Raw genomic sequence first — 16243 nt, forward strand, 5'->3', positions numbered from 1 at the left:
AAAGACCTGGGAAAGCTTCCACTTCTGGGAGTCCTTGTTGGACAGAAACGAGTTTTGAATTCCAGGGAAACATGATGAGTCTGCACAAACTGAGCTTCCACTATATAGTTTTCCCAATAACTTCCTGGGATTCGGATCAGGAAGTATCTTTTATGACAGTTGTATTGGCACATAATTCATGCTATAAAATTTATGTAATGTAACTCAATGAAATTTTTTAAAATTGGTTGAGTTGCTATCACCATACACAGCATAAAATGTTTTTCTTACCCCCAAGAAACTCACAGTAAATAGTGGTTACTGTTCATGTTCTACAGACTTTCCTCACTGTGTCTGCTCTACAGCTGAATTCACAAGCACTAGCTGATTTTCTTCCTCTGTAGATTAGCTTGTTCTGGCGCCCTCTTCTGGCCCGCAGGCAAACATGTAGACAGAACACTGTATGCATAATAAATAAATAAATCTCTTTTTAAAAAATGGAATCATGTATTGGTACTTCTTGATCAACCTGACTCAGCTTCCTATTTTTAAGGATCACCTATTTTATAGCATGGATCAGTACTTCATTCTCATTCCTTATCAATATGCCACTGACGTTTATACTATATATTCTGTGTGTGTGTGTGTGTGTGTGTGTGTGTGTGTGTGTGTGTGTGTGTGTTGTCGGGGCAGGGGGACAGGGGCGGGAGTGATACTTGTATTATGGTATGCTTGTGGAAGACAGAGGGTGATCTCGAGTGTTTTACCTTGTTTGAGACAGGGCTTCTTTTGTTGTTTTTCCACTGGATGTTTGTATAGGATAGCATGCCTATAAGTTTCCAGGTACTCTCCTGTCTCTGACTTCTATCTTGCCATAGTAGTGCTGGGATTATAGACACTCATCATACTTTCTTCTTTTTTTTCAAACAAGGGGGCTGTAAATTTGAATTCAGGTCCTCACACTGGTGTGGCAATATTTTATCTCTGAGTCATCTTCAAAAACATGTACTATATATTCTTTATCTATTCATCAATTGATGGATCCTTGAGTTGTTTCCATTTTTTGGCTATCACAAATAATGCTGTGAATATTTACATAAATTTAAATATGTTTGTATTAGCTATTTGAGAATTTCACGCAAGAAGACAGTGTATTTTGATCATATTCATTCCCGTTCCTCTTTTAAGTTCTCCCAGATTCACCCCATGCCTGCAGGCAACTTTACATCTTCTTTGAATCCTATTTGTTCTGTCCATATACTCATGGGTATATGGCCATCCACAGAAACATGATTGACTTACAGGAGGACACAACCTTAAAGAAAACTGGCTCTCCCTCTTGCAGTCCCCATCAGGAGTCACTAGCTCCTCAGCTAAGGGTTGGGGTTCATGAACCTTTCGTCCTTCCATTCTGGACTGTTGATGGGTCTGATCCTGAGGTCTTATGCAGACAACCATCACTGCTGAGTTCCTCGGTGCCGTGGTCCTGTCATGTTCAGAAGACATTGCTTTGCCCTAGTCTTCCCCGACATCTGGAGGATGTCTTAATCTTTTAATCTTTCCACACCTCTCTTCCATGGCGGTCCCTGAGACCTGGGGATAAGAAGTATGATACAGATGTCTTGTGTATGGAGGAGCACTCCATGGGTGCTTGTTCTCTGTACTCTGACTAGTTGTCAGTTTCTTTGTTAGAAACCTCTCTTAAGGAATCTAAGAGCTTCACGGATCTACCACACGACAATTCTTATGTGTCTTCTTGGGTGGGTGTCTGCCTGGGAATGCTGGGTTGCACTATTTGCAACCTTAGGAAATATATTGGAAGCTCTTCGCCCACACTTGTTCCCATCTGTATCTTCGCCATTATAGTGGGTGGAAAGAGGCTGCCGTTCTGTCATTTGATATGAAGATCCCTGACAGCTAGTGATCTGTGCACTTTTTCACATGCACACTGACTAGTTACATTTTCTATGGATGTATAGCTGCTCAAATTCTTCGATGAATTCAGATTATTTTTCTTTTTATTGCTGTGTTATATCTTTAAAAATTTTTGGAGGGACTTTTCTAAGTACGAAATCTTTTACATTTTGTGAAATCTCAGATGACATGTCCCTCTTTTGTTACTTGCAGTTTTGTGATTCATTTAAAAAAAATCTGCACAGTTCAAACTCATGGTCTTAGTCACTGTTTTATTGATGTGAAGAAACACTATGATCAAGGCAGCTCTTACTAAAGAAAGCGATTAATTGGTGGCTTGCTTACAGTTTCAGAGGTTTAGTCCATTATCACCATAGCAGTAAGCATGCCGGCATGCAGATAGGCACTGGAACAGAAGCTGAGAGCTGCATCCTGATTCATAGGTAGACAGAGATAGAGACAGAAACACAACAAGACAGAGACAGAGACTGGGTTTGGACTGAAGCCCACACCCTGTGATAAACTTTTCCATCAAGACCACACCTCCATACCCTTTTCAGAGAGTGCCACTCCCCAATGACTAAGTTTTCAAATATATGTGTCTATGGGGGCATTCTTATTCAAACCAAAAAAACCCAGAAGACTTATGCTTGTCTTCTTCTGAGTATTTTATGCTTTTCCCTCTTATATTAGTCAGGGTTCTCTAAAGGAACAGAACTGGTTGTGTGTGTGTGTGTGTATTTGTGTATTTGTACACATACACACATGTGTGTATACACACACACACACACACACACACACACACATATATATATATATATGAGAGAGAGAGAGAGAGAGAGAGAGAGAGAGAGAGAGAGAGAGAGAGAGAGAGAGAGAGAGGAGAGATTTATTAGAATTGGCTTACAGACTGAGGTCCAGCTGGTTCAACACCAACAATATTGTCTACAAATGAAAAATCCAAGAATCCAGTTGCTCAGTAAACTTGTAAACAAGATCAAAGACACACAAGCAAAGAGCAAAAACTTGCTTCTTCCATGTCCTTTATACAGGCAGTCACCAGAAGGTATGGCCCAGATTAAAGGTGGATCTTTCCACCTCAAAGAATCTGGATTAAAGGTAAGTCTTCCACTTCAAGTGATTTAATTAAGAAAACAATGCCTTACAGGTTACCCAGGTGCTTGGGTCTTTGTTAACTCCAGATGTAGTCAAGTTGACAACCAATAATAGCCATCACATGTCTTCTGCCCCTGTGCTTTATCTTTATCAAGTTGAGCTTTGTATAAATTGTAAAATAAGTTCTGTATCAGTCTTCTGTGTGTGTATGTGCACTAGTTCTAGAACAGACTGAGCTTTCCTCCATTGAATTGTCTTGGCACCCTTCTTACAAATCACCTTGCTGGACTGCAGAGGCAGCTCTGTAGGCAAGGCACTTGCTGCACAAGCATGAGGACCAGAATTTGGAGGATTAGAATACGGATCCCCAGAACCTACGTAAAGACTGGGCACTTGTGATGTCTGCCTGTAGGGTCAGCACACTGAAGCAGACGGAGAGCTCCAGGGCAGGCTGGCTAGTCAGACTAGCTGACTGTCGTGTTGTAAACTCATTTGAGAGACCCTTCCTCAATAAATAAAATGGAGACATATATGAGAAGACCAGATGCCAAGTCTGAAGAAGTTACACACACACACACACACACACACACACACACACACACACACACACACACACCATATACATCATATGCAAAAATATCAGTTGATCATAAATCCAAGAGTTTATTTCTGGATTGTCAGATCAGTATGTCTCCAATATTTTAAGTAGTTTTGTTCATGCATTTGTAAAAAAACAATGTAGTGTATGAGAAACACATGAATAAAGTAAAGGACATATTAATCCTGCTACATTAGAAGGAATTCTTTTATTCTCAGTTTTCACTGACCAGTACGTTTGTTTCACTGACCACACTAAGTGCAGATGGCAGAGGACACTTTGGGCCTGAGACTTTAGATACTAAGATTCATCCTGCTCTATGAAGCCTTAGAATATCATCAAGAAGATAAGCAACATGAGTGTAAATGTTTGGTCTTGCCCTCTGGCACTTTTGCTATCACTGTAAAAAGAATATGCCTGGAGTAGTCCTAGTTCCAAAAGTCCTGCAAATGCCGGACCAAACCTGAACCCACTGTGTGATCTGAAACCTGATGTAAACTAAGTCAGACTCCAGTGAAAAATCAGACATACTGGTTAGAAACAATGGCCTTTCAGTCACGACCACTGATATACCATGGTATATGTTCTCAGTGAATAGCTAGGAGACCTACAACTTAGATGCTCTCCCTCCTCCCATTCTTCACGTGACTAAAAATGACACTATAAAAAAAGTGTAAGTGTGCATGTGTGCACGCTCTGCTATTGCTTTCTCTATAATAGTTACTTCAAATCTCTTGGTAATGCTGAGCATAGTGGTAACCCACTACGTAGAAGATGCAAGAGGATCAGGTGTTCAAGCTCATGCCTGGCTACACAGCTAGTTTGTTGCCAGTCTAGGTTACATAAGACCCTGAATAAAAAGGGAAAAAAAGACAGAGAAAGAAACTTACCATAATCACCAATTTTACTACCCAAATGAGTGAAGCTTGAGGAGCTGTATGTATCTCACCCATCCCTATATTACTTTTCCTATTGCAGGGAAGGCTGAAATGCATTTCTGTCCCCTATGTATAAACTTTGGTCTACCCATCACACGTCAATAAGCACATTATACAGAGCTCAAAAGGAAGACACTGCATCTTACTCCCCATGTAAGGACATTCCAGTTTCACCTAGGCCAATGAGTAAATCCTCATTGTTTCGTTTCTTAGGGAATGTGACACATTAAGAACAAAAACAATACTAATTTTGTGAATTCTTCTTGAATGTTCCACTATGTCTTTGGACACATATTTTATCTTAAAAAATGAAACTGATGCCATAAAATATAAACTATGAAAATTACTGCCTTTCTTCATTTCCTTTGAGTTGACAGGAAAACATGAGAGAAATATGAGCATATTATTTGTGCTTTTTATTGGTGTGGTAAGTTAAAACATCAAACCATCCCCTTGGAAAAATTGGTATACAGGGGCACAGCCAGAATAATTTTCTGAAAGTCTTCAGAGGGTCTGGCATGGTGCATATCTGAATTTTGTAGATGTATTGGGAGTGAACATGTGTAAGAAATATATCATATGTTAAAAGCAGCCCCTCAGGACACAAAATACTATTCTCACAGTGATGCATAAATATGTTCAGCGTTCTTTAGTGAGAAATGTATTGCATCTAAACTAAGATGTGCTGGACTCTGACGAGCAGGCCAGATGGCTGAAACTCACCTGAACTTTCCTGGGCAGCATTCAGCAAAAAAAAAAGAAAAAAAAAGGAGCTCTTTCTGTTGTTTGTTTCACTTCTTCTTTCCCCAAAGAAAATCACATTTTTTAGGTCATCAAATAATAATTGATCTGGTTTCATTTTGGCAACTCTTTAAAGTGGTTACCTTGGGAACCCCCAAGAACCAACAAAGCACTGTACTTCTGCTGTGCCGACGCTGAGCCGTGTGGAAATTTCCTTCAGGGGACTCATCATTTATCATCTCACAAACAGAAACATTGATCTAGCTTCCACAGTGGCTGCTCTGTGTCTGCTCAGAGGGGATGGCTGCCTCTCTTCTCTGAAAGCCTTCTGTGCTGGCTTCTCTGGGGTCTAGGATTATTGCACCAGGTACTCCTACAGCTGAGCCTGCAGCTGGTTGGCCTTTCAGAGACAGCACTAGTATCAATGCACTCAACTGAAGACAGTCCTTGTGTACGCATGCTAAGCGGGTGGTTCAACCTGTGAATCGCACCCCCTGCAGGGGTTGCAAATTGCCTATGTAGCGGAATTGCAGTTATGAAGTAGCAACAAAATAATTGTATGGTTGGGGGTCACCACAACATGAGGAACTGTGATAGAGGGTCGCAGCTTTGGGGAGGTTGACTGTTCTAAGTGCTAATTAAAGGGAGAAAAAAAGGGTCCGCTCTGCTAAGAACTGTGCTTGAAACTTCCCAGACTGAAACACCCAGACAAGAGCCAAGGGCAGGAAAATCTAAGGGTATCAGCTGAAGTACCACAACAAGGGCTGGGGCTCTACTGAATACTGGGAGACGACTCGGTAAGTATGTGGAGTGTGCTTTGGGAACTCAGTCAGGGCTCATGAAGGATGAGCTGGGTCAAGTTAGATAGACTCTAGTAATTTATTACACTGAGACCCCTGACAGTCTCCCAACAAGTTCACTTGAGGGTGCAGGGTTTAATAACAAAGCAGAAGTCAGAGGGCCCGAGAAATGTATGTCAGGCTCAGGGTGGAGAAAACTGCCCCGGTGCCAGGCCCTGCAACCTGTCAACATGGGAACTTACTGTTGAGGTAATGACCACACACGGTGCCTTCACATCCTGATGAAGCTTCTTAAATGCTCTGACTCCCAAAGGCAGCATGCTATCACCCCCAGAGACTGAGGCTTGCAGAGTTAGCAGATGGTGGCTAACTAGAGGAGGTAAGGCTTTTGTCACATAATAGTCACTGAGAGTCCAGTGCGACTCCTCTTTATGGGGTTCCTTTCTTGGGAATCATCCTCCAAGAAGCAGTCATGTGGCCTTTCCATTGTCAAGGAAACTGTAGGTGACTTCTCAACCATTGCAGCTCTGATGATGAAAGAGTAACCCAAACAGTGTACCCAGAGATAAGGTTCGCAGCTGTTGTCTTACATCGCGTAGCCACCCTTACTTCTCAGTAAGTGAGAATCCAACGCTTGACTCACTGCAGGCTTGGTGGGGCAGATAAATTCAGTTCTCTATGACTAGGCTGGAGACACACCCAGGACCCCCAACAAAAGGAGGGGCAGAAAAAGAGAAATAATAATTGGTAAGCATATAGACAATGCTTCGATAGAGAAAAGAGGAAACGGAGCACATCGTAGCCCTGTTATCAGCAGAGACAGAGCAAACGCTGAGACCCCTGACAGTCTCCCAACAAGTTCACTTGGGGTACCACACGTGAAGAAGCCCCTGGACAGGTCCCATCTATGCGGTTCTGGATTTGGTGGTGGTTCTGTATCTGATGCACTCCTTCATACCAAGGTGAGTTTTGTTAAAGTAAAAACTTACGTTTTGTCAATGCCCCTGAAAATAGAAGGCACTGGTTTGCTGCTTCTGTAAACACCTTACAAGACTAAAAGGAGTATATATCTAGTGATAAGACCACTTCACAAATATATTAGTTTAGAAATAGGTTATAGAGTCTAGTTAGAGATTGTCATGAAGAATTTCACAGCTAGTTTCAAAAGTTACAAGTTCAGAGACAAACAACAATAAGGAAATGATGTCATACTATAACTGAAGGCATTTTGCTTTTGGTTTCTGTTGAAATTTCTTTGGTATTCATGACTTTTTCATTTTACCTAAAATGTACAAAAGGCTTATGAAATGTCTCCCTTGTCCTTATACTGACTAATTTAATTAGTTACCGAAAGCCAGGAAGATATATGCTTTATATACATGGACAGAATGGATGGAAAGGATCAAAATGTAATTTTATAAAGAAGAAAAACAGAAAAAGGGAGCAGAAAGACAGAAAAAAAACCCAGAATTCAATGAATTATAATTAACATTTTATTGCCTGTTATTTCTACTTATTGTTAATATGTTCTCTTCCATAGTTGTCTGGTGATAAATCTATGTTGTTGTTGTTAAAAGTTTATGTTTTGAAATATAATGAAGTTTTGGAAATCAGACTGTCTCATTTGTTTAGCGTTACTTAAAATGCAATGTGGGAAATCTTTTAAGTAAGGCACACAAGGAGGCAGGCTTGCTAGGTGTTTCCCACACAGTCCCACCGGGGACCTAAGGTGTCTCTTTGATCACGTTGAACAGACCTGCTTTGGCTCCTCAGGGCTGGGTACTGACTTGTCCCTATTCTTCACAGGACCAAACCTAATAGGCATGCGATCTGCACTTGATAGTGGGCTGGGTCCTGGGGCTCTGATGGGAAACCAGGCATGACAGGCAGCTGTAGTCCTCGGTTTCTAATGCTGAGAACCTATGGAACCGAAGGGAGCGTGCATAGACAGGTATGTTCACCAACGAGGAAGCATCTACATGGATAATACTTAGGGCCAAGTGAGATTGGCAGGATGTATTTAAGTCCTGGGATACTTGTAGCAAACACCTTCTCTATACAGAATGTTAAGGGTGGCGGCTAATTGCATCTGGACTTATAGAGTGTTTTGTTTGTGGCCACAGCTTTTACCTGAGGGTGATATTTGAGGATTATTCAGAAGTATAGTAGTGGGAAAAATAAAGTGTTGTATATGTTATTGTGTTGCTCATTTATGTTTTTATGAGCATGTCCAGTTTTTCACTGTGTGTGTAACATAGTGTATCTAGTTAAACATATCCTTTGGTTTAGGCATTCATCCCCCTAATCCAGAACTGAGTTCTGTGGCAGAGGGTTAAAAAGGGGAAACAAATTCTTTCTATGTAATAAATTAAAAGAGCATGAATTCTCCCATTGGCTTTTCAATTTCTGCCACTCAGGTGGTGCCTGGAATTAGATGCTACCACAAGTCACTCACAAAGGCTCTAAAAATAGGGCTACCGACGTAATTTTGGCTGTAAATGAATGCTCCAGGAAGAAGAATTATTTGGAAAGAGAAAATTTTACTTCTGAACTTCAATAGAATTTGGCCAGTTCTCACGAACACTGGGGAAGTCCATCATCAATGGCTAAAACCTGACTCAACTTAGTTTCTAGAAACATCTGTCATGAGAGAGACTGCACTCCTGTTTTTTTCTACATTTCAAGGAGGGCACTCAAGAAATTTAAATTTACTCGCAAATTTAAATTTGTCACATGAACAAATTCTTTCTGGTCACCTTCAAAGATAGAGAACGTATTTCTAATTGTAGATAGGCAATCTTTGTTTATTTTACTTTTTTTAATTTAACAATCTAATGGCTTTGGGTTGTGTTTTAGCTGATATCCAAGAGAAAAATGAGTTAGGGATATTGTCATCTTGAGGCTCTACAAATAAATAAGGCTATTATGTTAACTATATTTTAGTATATGGCTTACAGTTCATTTGATAATAGTGCAAGTTTGAATGAATGAACCAAACAACTTTAACCTTTTTATCCCTAACCATAGATGACAGCTCCTTTACAAAGGGCTCGTATGCTTTAAACAGTCACACAGAGACCAAGCCTAGAGATGTTTGAGGAAACTGAGTCAGCTAATCACAGGAAACAAACACGGAGTCAGATGTTGAAGCTCCAGTAGTATCCAGCCTTTGTTGAAATCCTTCTACTCTACTTTGAGATATCTGTGGTCTGTTTGAGCACCTTGTACTGTCCATAGGACAACTGATTTTTTCCTCCAACATACTGCCTGTGGCATAGAAAACTGGGGAGATGAGGAGAAAGCATCTTGCCATTAATGGTCAAAACTTAGTAAAAATATGTTTGAGTTATTAAACTTGAAAGAGAATTCTATTTTTAGCAGCTATAAAATCAGAATGCAAGGTAAATTCTAAGGGAGAGCGCTTACTGATATAAAATATTCAGTTACCTCCCCACTGAGATATTCAACAGAGTCATTATTTACTTCAACAATTTAATTGCAAAGGATAAACAGATGTTTGTTATTTTTACAAGCACTGTATTAAGACACTTCCTCTTCTACCAGTCAGTAAAAGTCACTACAGGGTATTAATTTTGACGGATTTTATTTTGCCTGACCTAGAACTACTGGTAATGAAAAGCAGTGAAGTTAGGGGCATAATAAACATTATGTCAGGAAATGCTGATGTCTGAAGACGAAGCTTTCATAATTTGAAGCAGCGGCTGTCGTTGTTGTTACTAAGGATATTTCAGCTGAGCTTCTCAGGCTTAGTGCATTAGAAATGCTTCCCCTTCACTCATGAAAAGTCTATTACAGCGTCTGTTTCATTGTCATGATAATGATTGGTGTAAAAATTCACGCATATGGGTGGAAGTGTCACAGAAATAGAAACAGGATTATTCTGTTGAAAACTGTCATACTTCTGATAAGTTTATTTGAAAATAAAGGAGAAAACAGAAAGACTCGAATGACTTCTATATGTTCTCCCGTTAGGGCTGCTGTGTTATTACTCCAGCTTGAACAGTAGTAGCAATTTGTTAAGTAAGATCTTGTAAGATGTGATTAAATAATGAAGCAAAAATGTCTGGTATTCGTTTTTCGAATTTATCCATTTAATGAAGATCTTACCCTTGCCTGCACTGGAATTAGACTTTGAAAATGTCTAGCCATTGAAATAATTTTTCAGTAAAAACTTCTCTTATTGATTCATTGTTAAAAAAAAATACTTATTGTGGAAGTGCTGAGGGGCTAACCAAGATCTCCCATGTTCTAAGCAAGGTTCTCCCACTGAGCTACATCCTAGCCCTGTAACTCATTTTGGTTACTATTAAGCTTCAAAAGCATATGTTTTGTAGTCTGAGATTGAGGTATGGTCCAAGTTCACTTCACACACACACACACACACACACACACACACACACACGCTGAATCAATAACTAATGTCTTATTGTTTTAACTGAGAAGGCACAGCCCAGGTGGAAGCCACACACTTTTCATCCTTAAGGTCAAGCTCCAGAAAAATCTCTGGGAAAAACTCCAAATCTCTAATCTCCAGGTCCCAGCCGGAGCTGTTGCATTCTCCTTGACCTCAAGGGCTGAGACTGTTTTTCCTCATTCTCTTAACCTAACTTGCTACTCTCCACCCACCCCGTTGTCAAGTTGTTTTCTGGAGGAAGAAATTCTTAGCCGTCTTTTTCCGAGTTTGTGGCCATGTTTCTTTGTCTCCTGTCCTGTTCTAATTTGGGTTCTTAATACAATACATTGTTTTCTCCCAAACTCAAAGGACTACAAATTTATCCTGAATTTTAAAAGAAAATTTCTTTCTCACATTACGAATTGCTACTAATGTAAGTTTCCTGTCATATTGACTTTAAGGGAAAGGGTGATGGGGGGTCAAACCTAGAACTTCCTACATAACGTCTACCACCAAGTTCCTAATTTAAAAACACATGAATTAAACTGGCAGTGTTTATGTTTGTTATTAATTGCTTAGGACTTTTCCCATCCTGAGGCCTGCTCTAAGTCTTGAATACTAATCCTCTCCTGATTACTTCTTTTTCTTCTAGCTCTACACATTTGTTCAGTGGATTCTAGTGGAATCTTTCCTTGTGTGTATTGTGAACTTTAATTCACCCTTTGTGAGTCAAATCAGGAGTCTCTTTGCACCTATTGTGCTCCGACCCATTACACTGTGAGTAATTTTTCAATTAATTAATGATTTACATGTCATTCTATCCCAACAGACCATGATTTTGCAACTCAAAAGTAAAACCCCATATGTTTGCATTCCCAGCATGCCAGAGAGATCATAAGCAGTTGCTAAGTAACTACCTGATTTTATGCTAGAAAGTAGCAGCCAGTTTTCCTTAGAGTTGACAATGTGATGACCTAACATTTGTCTCCCATGTTTCCCATAGGGTTTGACCATCATGCTGCCTACGTTAGCAATTCTTGTGGGGTCTTGGGCAACACTGCAAGCTGACTTACTTTCTGACAAAAAGGGTAAGGATCTTCTATCTAATAATGTTTGGTTTTGATAAAGTATATTATAAAAAAAAGATAATGGGATTTTCTCTGAAAAGCCATTCGATTGGGAAATTTTTATAAAACAGTATAAACTCTTGAGATTTTAAGGAAGCAGTATGGACAGAAATGTAAATTCTATGCTGCAGTGGCAAATTCAATTCTAAAAGTAAATATGGGCACCGTGGAAGAGGGCAGCCTCTGGAGGCCACATTTCGAACCCCACCTCCACCGGGACTTTCATAAAAGTCTTCACAAGAGGCAAAAGCAAACTTATACCATTTTTCTTTTCATTTCCCCCACTGAAACTTGTTGATCTAAGGGTTTGGTATAATAATGGAGGTTAAGAGGGGAAAACTGCTTGATGGCACCAGCCCAGCTCTGTCTAGAACTCTCTATAAAGACAGTATTCTCGTTCAGTACTGCCCAGCGCATAGCCACTGTCCACATAATCACCAAACAATCGAAATGTACACAGTGAGCCTAGAAAAATGAACTTTGGGGTTTAGTTAGGTAATTTAGATTTGAAAAACCACAGTAGCCAGTGGTTGCTGGAATAAGGTGAACTACATAGACAGTCCTGCATGTCAAACACAGCTGCAGAGTCAAGAAGGGCTTTTAAGGTCAATGGAAAACACTGACAATTCAGTAAATGAATAAACTAAAGATTTTACAATGTACGGTGTCGCCCTGGTTTGGGTGAAAAATTTTAAGAAGTTGTTTAAACATACACCCAGATAAACATAACAAAATAAGATGTGGGTTGAATTATTTTTTTTACTTTCTTCTTATCCCTCATTATGTTTTACAGTATTTCTATAATAAGTTCTGATGCCTTAATTAAGTAAAATGTTTTATTTTGAGAGCAAATCCTTTTTTTCTACTCAGATACTTTAGACTATGGCTCATACTAAGAAATAAATACATTTACATCATGAATCACTGATCTTACAAATAAGTAGGTACTTTTATGCAAGGACACCGGATGTCCATGAGGCAACTTTTTTTTCATGTTTGATATACGTCTCTCCCAGCCCCTGGTGTGTTCGATTTATATTCTATACTATTCTGAAAAGAAAAGAAGGGAGCTTAGAGCTCCAGAAATTGTTATCACATACCATTCACTGGTTATGAAGTTTATTGTAATAGCTACAGCTTTAATGAATAGCAATATGGTAGATTGTTCATATTCAATAAAACCATGCAAATATTCAGGTAATACCTGGACAATGAACTAGCAATAACTTTAAAGAAACTTTTGCCAAATTACTTCTGTGTCATATATTCTCAGATGCCACAACAAAGCAGTATGTTATTTAATAATATAAATAATTAAAATATGTTAAGGATAGGGATAGAGCTCAGTTGTAATATACCTGTCCCACATTCACTGGCTCTGAGTTTCACGCCCATCGCCATACACAAAAAGTGCTCTTTATGGACAGCTGACCATCGCATCGTTTGTTGTTGTTGTTTTTTGAATCAATAGTTTTACTTCTGCCACCTGTCAATTTTACCATTAAAGCCACTGGATTAGCCCAAGTTCGTTTACACTGGGACCCAAACCCTGACCAAGAGCAAAGCAATGTTGATCTACAATATCATGTGAAAATAAATGCTCCACAAGAAGATGATGTAAGTGTCACGTCTAATGACAATCATTACAGAGAGTGAATATTCATTTTTAAACTGTATTTTATTCATAAAGTGAAATTCTTGATAAATAACAATCAATTACTAAAGATCTTCTTGTGTTACCAGTAGGATCTGTAAAGTGAATTAGACCCATGTTTATTATTCAAAATGAAACAGTAGCATAGAAGGCTTTATCTTGAAAAAAATTCTCTCTCTCTTTTCTCAGTCTGTATTTTTCTTCTCCCTTTCTCTCTCTCTCTCTCCTGTGTGTGTGTGTGTGTGTGTGTGAGAGAGAGAGAGAGAGAGAGAGAGAGAGAGAGAGAGAGAGAGAGAGAGAGAGAGAGAAAGAATGTACACATGTGTTTTATGCACTTGTTATGTGCATAACACGTGTGTGTTTGTGTGTGCGCATGCACGTGTGTGTGCAGGAGTTTGAAGGCCACAAGTTGACTCCTTGATTCTTCTCCAAGACATCTTTTTTTTTTTTTGAGAGAAGTCTCTCATTGAATTGCAAGGTCATCAATTTGACTAAGCTTCAATAATCCACCTATCCCTGCCCTACCCCAGTGTTGGAATTACAGAAGAATGTTGCTATGTGCTTGAATTTTACATATGTTTTAGGGACCCAAACTGAAGTCGTGTTCACTGACATTTTGTTCATTGACTGAGCTGTCTTCCCAACTATTTACCAATACTTGAAGTGTAATGTATTTGATAGTACTGCTTATTTAGCTCCTAAAATGTCAATAAAACTAGAAGAAAGTAGTGAGAAAAATAGTACAAAGTAAAGGCATAGGCTTGGAAAACCCAAGGTGAAGGCCAAGTTCATTCACTACCTTTGTTTACATCCTCAAGTCTTGAGTTGATTTCTTGGATTCATGATAAAGATATGCGAACACACATGCTGTGTATCATTTTGTAGTAAGGAGAAAGAAAGGGAGATATAATTTGTATTAACCATTTTGGAGTAAACACAGAATTTTAAAGAATCCCTGTCAAGAAGTTTCTCTTAGAAAGGAGACTGGCATTAGAGATGAGGATCAAAGGAACTTCAACCTTAAATACAATATGGTGTTTGTCATTAAAAGAGGAATATGTTCACATGTCATTGAGAAACTATATTAATATTACAAAGCCCCTTTCTTAAGAAAATTACTTCATTCCATTTTATTTATTATCATTTTCAAAGTGGAATAAAAGGCCTATTTGATTAATGTTGTTTTCTCTTATGTGCCACAACTGGTGGATTTGATTTTAGTATAGTACCAGGAAGACTGACAGCAAGTATGTGGCCCCTCTGCATGACGGCTTTGCAGCTAGTGTGAGAAGCATCCTAAAGAGAAGCCACATTTTCCTGGCCAGCAGTTGGGTTTCTGCTGAACTCAAAGCTTCACCAGGTAAAGGCAGCATGGGACATCCAAATTTCATATTTTACACTTTCCAAAATGGGAAAGAAAGTAATCCACTTTTCTTTAGTTCAGCGCTACACCTTCCAATCTCCTTCATAGCCCCACATTCTAATCACAACTGTCGTAGGCCATCGAGGTCCACCTGTTGCATCCCTGCAAGCACACCCCTTTATCTCCATTGGCCTCCAAGGAACGTTGGGAATTCTAATACACATAAGCAGAGATAGCTCTGGTTAAATATTTTAACACAGACAGAAACAAGTGCAAGAGGGAAACAAAGGGAGGAGATTGACCATCAGATCCTGGGATATATGACTTCCTAAATCATATACATCTTAGCCCCATGTCTATGATTGTTTTTCAAGTCTTTCTCCTATCTGCATCATCAGAGAAGAAGATCCTGCCTCCTGTATTATTAGTCAGCTTTATTTTTACTATATCAAATATGTAAGATAATACTCTTATTTTGGCTTCTGCTTTCAGTGGAGGTTTCCACCCATGACCTGTCAGGCCTAATTTTAGTCCGCCTAACAACACAGTAGAGAATTCTAGAAGCAGGTGGTAGAAGTCTATAGCCAGGAAGTGAAAGGGAGACATGAAAAGGGCAAGGGTTCAAATATCATTCCCTTTAAAGATTTGTCCCCTAAGACTTCCCCCAAAGGCCCCAACTCAGAAAGGGTTTTCTACTTCCCAACTACATCATAAGCTGCAGAATAGTCTTTAACAAATAGAACCTGGTGCACACTTAACCAAAGCCCCTGAACTGTGTTGGTAACAAAACAGATGCTTGTGTTTCCAGGGAGTTACCAACAGGCTTGCCCCTAAGTAAAGAGGTACTTCAATGAATATATATAAATATAAATATGGGCCATTGTGTTAAGGCATTATTTTACCTCTACTGAATAGCTGAACTTCTTTAATGTGATATTCCTTTCAATGCTAAGTTTCTACAATTTACTCCCATAGACCACCCCCCATACATGTTTACACTAATCAAATATTATTTAGTTCACTGACGAAGTGAAAATTCATATTTCTTGGGTTGGAACTGGGTAACTGCTGACTTACTTTGACATCACATAGACTGTGTGGATGTTTAGTATGTGGACACATGCATACATGCATGTATGCACACACAGAGTGAGGAGAGAAGCCCTGTATCCATAGGCTACACATTCATGGATTCACCTAAATGTGGATCAAAAGCACTCTATGACAAAAGCATTGAAGCATCCATACTGCTCATGAACAGATTGTTTCAGGCCACTATTTTTTGAATAAGACACTTTAGCAACTATTTATTAAGTGCTTACATTAAGTATTCTAAGTTATCTAGAAAGGATTTAAACTAGGCCAGAGACTATGTAAGTTATATGCAAGATAGCATCATATAAGATGCCATCTTAGTATGGGGGAATGTTCTGGAACAGATACCATAGATACAGAGGCATGATTTTATAAATACATGTGTCTATGTCATATATAATATGCATATATATATATATATATCATAAATCAAACTAACAAGTTTTCTGTCTCCAACCTCCATATGGTAATAGGAGGCACTCTCCTCTCACTCCCTCCCTCTGT

The 16243-nt window shown here is 39.2% G+C and overlaps 1 protein-coding gene across 1 annotated transcript in view; it reads left to right on the forward strand.

Annotated features, from left to right (window-relative positions):
• Nucleotides 1-6727: 6727 nt before the first annotated feature.
• The window catches only part of Il5ra (interleukin 5 receptor subunit alpha), a 37157-nt gene continuing 27641 nt past the window's right edge, over nt 6728-16243 (forward strand). Inside the window, exons 1-6 of the mRNA XM_075981996.1 lie at nt 6728-7048; nt 7893-8037; nt 11153-11277; nt 11504-11588; nt 13099-13244; nt 14503-14641. Coding sequence (XP_075838111.1) covers nt 11516-11588; nt 13099-13244; nt 14503-14641 — 358 coding nt within the window. The 5' untranslated portion in view covers nt 6728-7048; nt 7893-8037; nt 11153-11277; nt 11504-11515. The remainder of the gene's footprint in view (nt 7049-7892; nt 8038-11152; nt 11278-11503; nt 11589-13098; nt 13245-14502; nt 14642-16243) is intronic.

The sequence above is a fragment of the Microtus pennsylvanicus genome, chromosome 8 (genome assembly GCF_037038515.1).
Source record: "Microtus pennsylvanicus isolate mMicPen1 chromosome 8, mMicPen1.hap1, whole genome shotgun sequence".
Taxonomy (NCBI): Eukaryota; Metazoa; Chordata; class Mammalia; order Rodentia; family Cricetidae; genus Microtus; species Microtus pennsylvanicus.